The following is an 11322-nucleotide window of genomic DNA, read 5'->3' on the forward strand; positions in this document are numbered from 1 at the left end:
TGATTAAGCATTAATGGTGTCTTATATATGTTTAAACATGAACCCCTAGGAAAGTCAGTTTGGTCAATAAAAACTTCATATATAAGAGACCGTGAGAAAAAAAAAAAAAACAAATAAATAAAATAAAATAAAAATTGCACAGTGAATAGAAACAGGATAGCCTTCTGTTTAGCTTAGTGTCATAAAATACATTGGCTTTCTATCAGTAGTACCCTTTAAAAGCCGCTAGGGGTCACCGTTAGACAGAATTTGCCTGCGCACACAGCTCATTCCAAACAGTCTGTCTCCACCATCGCCGCCGCCCCCTTCTGCCACGCCACTACGCCCCGGCATCACATCGGCTCCCAGCTTTGGCATCACCGAGCTGGGAGGGGCTCCCTACATTACTATTGGATCGCACTGTAATATCCTCGGCTTTCCTGCAGGGCCACGGCTGGAAAAACATGTACCACAGCGGTGATCCTTTCATGCACCCGGAGCTCTAGTGTTCTGCATGAACTAAATAACACTTCAGCCTTCATTTCCCCTCCTCTGATTTTTTTTTTTATCCTTTAAACGACATCTGGACCAAGAGCGTTTGATTTACCGCGGGGAGATGCGCCTTCCAAAGCGCGCATACATTGTCCGGACAGGAGCGCAGGAGAGAAGCATGTAACCGGGAGAACCGCACCACCGCCACCTGACACTTCTCTCCTCATTATTCCCCTCCACATTACGCGCTTCTCCATGTGTTGACTCAGTTCTCGGCCCTCTTTGGGATTTTAACATCCAGCAAAATGAGCGAAGAACCATCAGATGTTCCTAAAGAGCTCCTCGGTAAGAACAGACAGATTTGTAACCATGTGTTCCTCCAAACAATCCCTGCTTTATCCTGCTGCTTTATTCCACTCTGATCATCTCTCTCCATGTGGGTTTGGAGTGAGTGGCTATCCATCAGGGTCTTTAAACTTGTGTCATTGTCTTCTTAAACATCCAACATTTACCTCTGCTGGGAAACTGATTCCTATAATTCCTTTTATTGTAGGGTCAGCCAGAGGCGTAGCCAGAAAATCCTAATAGGGGTGGCCAGTCAATAACCAATGTACATTGAGGCACCTGAACCTAAGGGTCAATCTACACTTTTCCAACAGGAACGAGCACAGCATATTTTCTAAATAAAGACACAATATACTTTCCTGCAGCCTTTGCTAACAGTTATTTAAGCATGTATGCTTTGTAAATAAAAGGTTCAGTGGATAAAATTCTTTCAGGTTTGAGTTCTGGGGTGAACATATTTTACATTGTCATTACCTACTTTAATCAATAATCATTCTGCAAAAAATGATATTTAAATCTACTAATATCAACATTTAATGAATTTTTAAGTTATTATTAAAGTCGTTATCTATCTATGATTTCACTGAAGACTCCTAGATGACTTGCAGAGGTACATAATTTTATCTTTACCCCAAATAATTCAAAATTTTGTTCTGAAATGAGCATTAATTCTGTATCTATCATCTTTCATGTTTTATATTGATGTGCATAATTAACCGCAGTGTTTCTGTTGTCAAGTAGTTGTTAATATATGAAAAGTTTAAATGTTTAATAAGTTTGAATATTCGCCTTCAGAGTATTACTGCTGCCACTGTCTCTTTTAGAGGGAATAAAGTGGTAGGGGTGGCCAATGATTGGCTAAGGGTGGCCATGGCCACCCCTGGCCCCCCTTCTAGCTCCCCCCCTGGGGTCAGCAAATTAATTCTTTATAAATAAATGTAATGTATGCAGTTTATATTCGGAAGGTGCTGCAGTAAAGCTTCATCTCACTCTTTTTCTAAATGAGGACTATATAAGGAGCACAAGCCAAATAGTTTAGATGTGAGTGGTCAGGCTGTCTGGTCTGTGCACATTACTCACAGGATCATTTTCCCCTTATAGAGACTCTGGGCTAGTGTTCCACCTCTCTCATACAGTTTTAACATTCCTAGAAACCTCATTAGTTCTGCTTTTCTGTGCTTCTGCACTTATTTGTTCTGATTGTGGTGTACATATCTGAGTCCTACAGCTCTTTGGCTGGAGATCAAGGTTTCTTTGTTTGGGAGAGTAATTCAGAGTCTGACACTTCAGTCCTCATTCCTTCCAAACTCAGGATGTTTTTGGCCTGTTCCATAACTGCTCTGTCCTTAAGGTTTATTTCTTCTTCATTGTTATGATCTGTTGTTCTAATTCTCTTCACGTCCCCAAACTGAAAGCTAGGGCAAAGTTATGCAACGACTGCCATGATGCATTCTATGAAACCCTGCAGAGGACATGCCAAAAGATGTAGTCCATAACTGTTCTGTCCTTGAAACCTTGATTAGTTTGTAACGGTTTTGCAGATGCACATTTTGCTGCCAGTGGAAACATGAGGCAGAGGACTTTCAGACATCTGACAACAGGAAGGAAAGTTTTACCTGAGCTGTTTTCAACAGAGCTAGAAGACTGAAGGAATGAGGCTCTGCTGTTTATTGACTGTTGACTTCTTAATAGGACAGATGTACCTAAAACGGTAGTGACGCACCGATCAGATAAAGTACTACGATATCAGCTCTGATATCGATCGAATACCGATTGAATGATGCCGATCCAGTCATTTCTATATATATATCGAGCAATACAGTTACAGCAATCTAGTAACTTCAATTTTAAGAATGCGATATACCAATTTTATCATTTAATAGATTTTTTTTTGTTTTTTGAAAACAAAAAAATTCAGTTTATTTTTTTTTAAACTTATCCACTACCTTGGCTTCCGTAGCTCAGAGTGATATTACTTAAAGGTATAGTGGAGGAAGTTCTTTTTCCGGGTGGATCATCAAAGTAAGTGGTCCTCCTAATTGTCAATCATTCTGGCGATATGTTTACGTAAGGCCGTCCTACGTGCTCGTCCCCATTTTTACTTACTGGTAGAGAGTCTGACATAGTATAAAAATTGCAAATCTTTTGGAAAGTAAGCTTTTATGAGCGATGCAAAAGGTAACTTTAAAACAGAGCGTGCACGAGGAGAAATGGGCCTGTGCACGCTCTCACATGCGTTTAATAGGAGTTCCTTCTCAGGAGCGGGTACAGGGTTGGGCATGTGCTTTTTTTTAAGTGGAGAGGGTGGGTCTTTTCAAAAATTTACAAAAATGGAGTGCAGGTGGTGCAGCGGATAGCACGCATGACCCCTGTACGGAGGCCTTAATCTTTGAAGCGGCCGACCCGGGTTTGAATCCAACATGTGGTCCTTTCCCACATCACACCCCCCACCCCCTCTCATGCCCACTTTCCTGTCAGCCTACTGTTGAAAAAATATGCCACTAGTGCAGCAAAACTGTAAAAAAGAAAAAAAAAATTGCGAAAATCCTCAACTATACCTTTTAAGTGTTTTTTGTAAATAGGTGTTACTTATAACTGATAAACTAGGTTACTGTGTGATTACATCAACTGCTATCTTTAAATCTGTTATTTTTTTCATTGTTTGTTGTTGAACGTGATTTTATAAGCATGTTTATCAGCTTGAATCTCTTTGCCCAATCTTCACCTCTCAGAGGGGAAGATTGAAATAAAAACTAGTTTTTGAATGGATCAGTGCATCTCTATAAAGCCAAGGAGTGTACACCACATCAGCTGGATGAGAACAGTAAGTTGGTGATAGTTATATAAGAGTTCAACACTTGTAATTTGTAAATAAAAGATTGAATTTGATTAAAATGTCCTCATTAGAGATTAAAACCTTATGGACATGTGCAGTTTATTTGCAAGAATGCCAAAATATCGTCAATGTTTCTTTCAAATTCTTTTCCAATCTTTCATTAATTCACTTTTTTGCATCAAATATTTGCAACTTCATCTCTCATTGTTGGGATTTCTCCAACTCCTTGTTGATTTTTTTTCTTTTGACCCAGTTCTGTGTATGTAATAGGAAATCAAAAAAGTCACGTCACGAGGTGTTATCTGCAGAAATATACCCATTGTTTGTTGATTGTGGTTCTCCATCACACGTCATCGCTCTCAGCATGGAGAAATGCTGCTGAGCGAACCAAATGCATAATTTCAAATCCATAGTTTTAGCCCAAATGGATCATAACTTTTTGAGATCCTCTTATAGCGCTCGCATTACTAGCTGTTTGTTTAAATAGCATTTATCTTAAAGCTTTTAATGGAGCAATAAAGTTCTCAGAAGGTGTGTTTATGTTAAAAAAATATTTTTCTACTCTATTTTTAAAACAAATGGATATTATATGTTTCTAGCTCTCTGTTTTTAGGAGAGAAGAATATCTTCAGAGTTGATTGTACAGGAATGATTTAAGCTGACTTAATGCTGTTTGTATCATCATGCTGTATCTAACTGAGATAACGGGGACACTGTTGTATTGTTTTAGCAATGAAGAAACTATTTTATCTCATTTGTCCTCGTATGCCCAGCTTCCAAAGTTTATTGTGGAGACAAGATTCTGTAAGGCTGGTTTGTAGAAATGATTGTCAAGCATTTGATGAGAGTTTAGCTTATATATGTTATAATATGTAAAAAACAAAACAAAAAAACATGTCTTTAACTTTAAGTTACAGAAATTAGATTATCATATTTGCTTCTTTAAACGTTTCCTGTTTTGTTCTTTGTTTTGTTCGATTTTGATTCATACTATTCTAAATCGAATCATTTCGATTCTCTGTTTTTACAATAATGAAAGTGGTTCAACTGTTTATTTTTTCCTGTCATATTTAACACCAAGTGCAAAATTGTAAATCAGACAGTTTAATCTTGAGATGTGTACAAAACTGTCTCAAAAGTGCAAAATTGTTTGCGAAAAGTGAAAAAGTGAAGCCTCACTCGAGCAAGCAGACGTGGCACAGCGGGAACACAGCTGACATGCATGAGCTGCATGATCTCCACTGTACAAACCATATTTGCAACGTTGTCTGTAACAACTACAGGGTGTTTGCTGGTCAGCCCCCATTTGTTAATGTCTTCACTCAACCTATTGGCTATATTTGCAGCTGTCTGGCTTAATGTCATCGCGGTGGTCTGTAGCAGGAGATGCGAGGCTCTACTCATCATCAGTGTAGAGGGAAGCCACCTTAATGTCACATATCCAGGACCAGCACATTATCTTTAGCCGTTTTAAATCCAAAATGGTTCCAGACATCAGATTTCAGTTGGGAGAGCTTGCTGAGCGGTGTGTTACTTGCGTCGGCATTTGAATGTGAACGTCACGTGCGTCACTATAAAACTAATCGATCTCATTCCCTAGACATCAATTTTGCAAAAATGTAAAGGAATCAATCCAAAATCGATTAAATCGATCTTTTTTTTTTTTACCCAGCCCTAATCTGAACCATATCTGCCTCTTTATATTTTGGAGTCAACGAGTCAAAGTTAGACCAATGATCCGACAAGAACCCTCTAATGTGGATGAATTAAAAACAATTCTGCAGGAGGAGTCGGCCAACCTTCCTAGTTGGTTAAAAGACATCAGTTGCCATTCAGGACAAATATCAGTGACTGAATTCTTATCCTCTCTTTCTTTCTAACCTCCCTTTCTGTATCTGTTGTATACAATTTTACTCCCCAAATGTTCAATAAAGTTAAATACACCAATATCAAACAGAACCTCATGGGAACAGCCATACTGGTCTGCTTGCGAAAGCAAAGCTTTGGGCTCTCAATGAGATCTGGGGAAATTAATTCCCAGATTTGTATTGGCTAAACTGGACACTATCAAAAAAAAAAAAAGAAAAATCTCAGTGACTATTATTGCTGCCAGCAACAGAACAACCATTTCAGAAAACAATTACAGTTTCACGTACAGTAAGACCAGGTGCTTTGGTCACACCTTTTTCCCTTCAGGAATTAAACCATTAATTGAAAGCTGTCTTTTGAATTAGAGAAGCACCGGTCCAGTTTATTCTGATACGATATCTGGGCTGAGCATATTGGCTGATATCCAATACTGATTCCATTCAACTGTTGAATGGATGAATATATATTTTACCCTCTGAGTGAGGGCTTTAGCCTTGATATAAATGTTAAAAAGGGTAACAAATGAACAGATATAAATGTACTATATATAATTTATTAACAAATAAGCAGCACAAAAAAAGAAAAAAAAAAAAACAGCTCCATGTAAAATGCACTTGATTGGATATAACTGATATCCGAACCGGCTAATTGGTCAATATTGGAGCTGATTTCCGATCCAGGTAATTGTGAAGTTGTCAAATAGTTTTTCCAAACCTTATGTCAGGGTAGGTTATGATAATAAATTTCTAAAAACCTACAATTTTGGCCCTTCTTTGCTAAGGTGAGCAGGTAAAACCTTTAAATCTTACAAATCTGTCCGTAAGATGATGAATTAGTAGGTGTGTTAATCCAGTGTAGTCCTGTTTCTCTGACTGTGACTGGCTGGATGTGCTCTCTTCATCCTCTGACATGGGAGTTGGCTCAGAGCTCATTTACCTGGCTTTGTGTTTCCTGGACTTTTACAGCTGCTTTTTGTGTCTCTGCTTCTGTCTCCTTGAACCCCAATCGGCCTCAGCAGATGGCAGCTCACACCGAGCCTGGTTCTGCTGGAGGTTTCTTCCTGTTAAAGGGGAGTTTTTCCTCTCCACTGTCGCTACAAGCATGGCGTGAAGTGAGGGATTCACGTGAGGGATTGCATCCGAGTCAATGAGTCAATGCAATCAACTCGTTTTCCTTAGATAGAAAACTCAATTTGACTGTATAATCTGGTGAACTGTAAAGTGCGTTGAGATGACATTTGTTGTGAATTAGCGCTGTATAAATAAACTGAATCGAATTTAAATTGTTAATTAGTCTTTTAATAGTTTATTAAAACCTTATATAATTATTTGGTAGTTTTTTGTTAATATATTTTTTGTTTTGAAATGATTTGTCTTTTTTTTAGATCTATATTGGAAAGGAAACCACACATGACATCCTGTTAGAGACCTTATGCCTGCCATCCCTATCTGCCCAGCCTTGTTAACTCAGGGAAGTCCCAAAATGTCCCTAAATTATAAAGAAAATCTTCTCTTTCCTCTCCTCTTGTGGCAGTTCAGTTGATGATTGCGATGAACATTTCTGCTGATGTTTATTTTTTGAAGCTTCAGTCAGGCAGATGAACCATTCTTGCCTTCTACCTAATTATTAGTGTTGCTTTGATCTGATGATGGTGGGAGGAAGCCTGGAGGCGGGGATACGGGCATGCCAGCACAGATGTACGCTCTCAGAAAGGCTGTCCCTGTCAGGCATGTGCCGCGACTCTTAGTCAGCTCTAACGTTAGGAGTCAAATTATTGAGTTGTGGGATTAGGTGGCTGATCCAGTTATACATTTTAAACCAGCTGTCTGGCTGTTTTACAATCCAACTGAGTGTTTATAATGAATTTACAAAAAACATAATTGTTCAACATATAGTATTGTGTGCCTATTTGTTAGCATTGGCGTCATTATGAATTTCCAAAGCAGTATGACTCAATAGTTGTATGTGTTAATGCTGTTAAAGTTGTTCTGACTACCTATATCCTACCTACATACGGTAGGCATCCCTAAAGTCGGTCCTCTTACAGGTTTTAGTGGTTTCCCTGCTTTAGCACAGCTGATTATGGTGATTGCAGTTGAGCAAAGGCCTGTTAATCAGCTTTCAATTAAAATCAGCTGTGCGGGAGCGAGAAAACCTCTAAAACCTGCAGGACAGCGGGCCTCGAGGACTGACTTTGGGGATGCCTTAGTCATTCACTAACAGCCACACAAAGATATAAGAGGAACTGAATTAAATTGAGCCACACAGTGAGGGGAAATTAAATGGAGATTACTTAAAACTGGCCATCCAGCAGTCCAATAAAATTGGATTTGATTAATTTTTCATGAAATAAATGTTTTTCAATTAGCAGAAATATGAAATTCTTTTCTCTTTTTACCATGTGACAGACATTCCTGATGAGTCTCTTCTCATATTCTCCTTTTCTCTTTGCAGAGAGTGTGAGGGACGCAGTGGGGAGGAAAGTGAAGTTGTCGCTAAGAAAAAGAGTCAAATTGGAGATCAAAGGAGACAAGACAGAGAACAGAGTGTTGGTGAGTCAAACACCAAGTGCTTCAAAGTCCCTTGTTAAGGTTGCAATCTTTGACTCGATCTTCATGAACATTTGTAAAACTATCTGCCAATTGCAATCCTCCCCTTTTTTTGAAGATGCATGATTTGTTATGAACAGAACAACCTTCCTGCTTTTCTAGCTCTTTTCTTTAGCACTTCATTTCCAAACATTGCAGGACCAACACTTATTAACTAACATCTTCTAGTCAGAGTAGTTAAACATTTTCTTAGTTAAGGATTTCCCTTTAAGAACCCTAAGGTGGGAAGAAATGAGCAACATTTTATTGTCTTCTATCTTTCTAACCACACATGGTCTCTAATGAGACATTCGATGTAAAACGGGATCATTCATATTTCAAAAACAAAGACCAAAGTTGCGTTCTGGACCAGATATTAGTGATTAGCATGATAAAAACATCAGTCCGGTTGTTGATGTTCTAGAGAGTTTAGATTCCCTCCTTCAACATGACAGCAAAAACAGTAGCAGCCATTCAAAATTTCCCCACTTTCCTTGATGGATCCTTGGCTGGTCCTCTACAGTTCATCAATGCATCAATCTTTGTTCTAAAAAATTCTTTCTGTCAGGATTTGTGGACATTAAGATCTAAAGAGAAGCTTCATCTCCTGGTCAGACCCTGTAATTCAGTGAAAGGGTGGAGTCAGGGTAAAAAATGTGCACGCCCAGGAGAAGGAGGGGATTTTGCTTGGAAGTCGCAGGGGAGTGGGCCACCATATAGCTGGTGTTTGACTGGGAATTATGATTGGCTGTTACTGTAGTTCAAAATGTCTCATGGTATGTATCAGATAAGGGTTAATAGTTTAAAAGTATAAAAAAAAAAAACCTATTCAGTATGAAACCTATACTGAAAATACCATTGAAAATATTTGATGTTTCTAATTATCTGTTTCTGATAACTTTCACTTAACTTTTGAAACACCCGATATCTTAAATGCCTTAGAGATTTTCAGGCGTTAACTGTATTCACACCATGGAGCCTTGCTGTTGCACAGATCAGATAATACAGCAGTTTGGTGTCTTTTAATTCAATGAATGGTGAATTTAGATATATAAAAGTTTTGAGTTTACAGGCTGGTGTTCGTATTCCAAGTGTGAAAGAGAATGACGATGCTGCTGAGCATTGTAGATATAGAATTTATAGAATATAGATGGAGAACATTCAGGCTTGAAACGATAGCAGATTTTGTTGAACAATAAATTGTCCCAGAAATATTTTCACTAAAGGATAATAATTATTATTGGCATATTGTTGTTTTGTTATTAGACCATTTTAATTTAATATAACAATAATGGCATAAAAATGCAACTACATTCTCTCAAATATCAATAAACTTTAATGTCAAAGAACATTTAAAGCTGAAACTGCAAAATGTTATGAATATCCAAAATAAAAAAAATTAAAAAAGCTGGATTCTAATTCTTTTTGCCCAACAAAAAATGCAATTTAAATAAAATAAACAAAAACAAAACAATAAATAGAATGTATTGTGAAGTCTCTAAACAAAACAAACCGTTAATAAAGTGTTAATCATTAGACTCAGACAGGGAAAAACACCCGTTTTATAAACAGAAAGTGCTCGCTACTCCTCAGTCACAGGGCTCTCATGCTACATTGTGAGTTAGGTAACAACACCATGTGCCTGGCTAGTACTTTGATTCAAGAATGCCTACCTCATTGTGCCGAGGGACAGAAGAGGAGGAGTCATCCAGCCTTTAAAGTAGAAAGATGGATGTAGAAACCAAACAAGCATCCAAACAGAAATGATTAAGCATCTTTAAATGAATCATGGGATAAATTAAGTCACTGCTTTGTGGGACAATCGGTATGCTTTATCTAAGCTGAACAATTTCTGTGTTTGTATTATCATCATTCATTTGACATCTATTCAGGTCACAGACTTGGTGGATAAATTCCTCTAACAGTTCAGACTGTACTCAAACATCAGATCTCTGTTTTCTTTCAAAGCAGGGAACAATGGCTGCCTCAGATATTACCTTTTTACTTAAGAGACATCAATCCACTTCCTAGTTAATAATTAATTGCTGGTAGAAAATTAAAATGCACATTGGTTCCTTTTCTAAACAGCAGTGCTAATGAGACAAGGATGGCCAAGATTCAGGATCTTCTATAGTAAAACTGTGGTTCAGCAACATCTATATGCTTGAGGACTGAATTTTGTTGCAGACATGAGTCACTGCAGTATTGTCACTGCATAAAAGCATTAAAGTTATACAACTCTAAGTGGAAAATGAAGCTTTTAGTTTTATTGCTCGCCAAAAAAACTGTTGGGAAAAGGAAGAAACCTTAGGAGCCTAATTTTTTTAGGAACGTTTTATAATATTGTCTGGAACCCCTCAAGGGACAAAAAGCCGATAGTGAGGTGAAAGTAATTAGCCCTCTACTTTTTCACATCATCCTTACCTGGTTAATTATCTGTGGATTAATTGTCTAAAATGCAATTTTAACCTTATAGTGATCAGAATAAATAATACCTTAGGCAAATGAAAGTGTTTCGGAAGGAGTGAAAACTGAACATTATAACGTATTATTTTCCTGAAATTGTTGTTTTAAAAAGGTCTTTTTGTTTTAAAAACATTTAAAAACAAAAAAGATTTAAAAGTTTTGACTGATACAAGACTACCACTATTTAGTCCAAATTAAACATTCATCATTCTTCACCATTTCAAAATGAGTTGATATAATCAATCCCACCTTTGCAGACTCACTGAATTCATACTGCAGCCTGAAAAGTTTGCATCAGATTTAGTTTCCTAACAACCAGTAATGATGAGCTAGTGTGTAATTTTGATGAGGGTTTCCCTCTGCCCTGCTCAGAGTGCATTGCAAATTAAAAGAAGAGAAGATTTTTCCTAGTGAAAATTTCTCTTCCTATTCCTCTTTATGTATATGAGTGTGTATATATATATATGGATCTAGCTTTTAGCTTCAATGTTTTATCTAACAACCATCTAGTTTATCGTTTGCAAACAATTAGATGTAGATTGTGCCAACTTAATAGCTTGGACAGGATTCTTTCCATATCATGGTTGCCTGTGTTTTTATCCATCCATTTTCCATCACACTTATCCCAGCTGGGGTTGCAAGGGGTGCTGGTGCCTATCAGGGCAACACAGAGACAAACAGGACAAACAACCATTCACACACACACACACACACACACACACACACACACACACACACACACACACA

At 37.7% G+C, this 11322-nt stretch overlaps 1 protein-coding gene across 4 annotated transcripts in view; it reads left to right on the plus strand.

Moving 5' to 3' along the window:
- Positions 1 to 407: 407 nt before the first annotated feature.
- The window catches only part of lrrc16a (leucine rich repeat containing 16A), a 71737-nt gene continuing 60822 nt past the window's right edge, over positions 408 to 11322 (plus strand). For all 4 annotated transcript variants that reach the window (XM_015374234.1, XM_015374236.1, XM_015374235.1 and 1 more), the window contains exons 1-2: positions 408 to 816; positions 7976 to 8073. In XM_015374234.1, coding sequence (XP_015229720.1) covers positions 777 to 816; positions 7976 to 8073 — 138 coding nt within the window. In that variant the 5' untranslated portion in view covers positions 408 to 776. The remainder of the gene's footprint in view (positions 817 to 7975; positions 8074 to 11322) is intronic.

This window comes from Cyprinodon variegatus, unplaced genomic scaffold, assembly GCF_000732505.1.
Source record: "Cyprinodon variegatus isolate N-32 unplaced genomic scaffold, C_variegatus-1.0 Scaffold99, whole genome shotgun sequence".
In the NCBI taxonomy this organism is placed as follows: domain Eukaryota; kingdom Metazoa; phylum Chordata; class Actinopteri; order Cyprinodontiformes; family Cyprinodontidae; genus Cyprinodon; species Cyprinodon variegatus.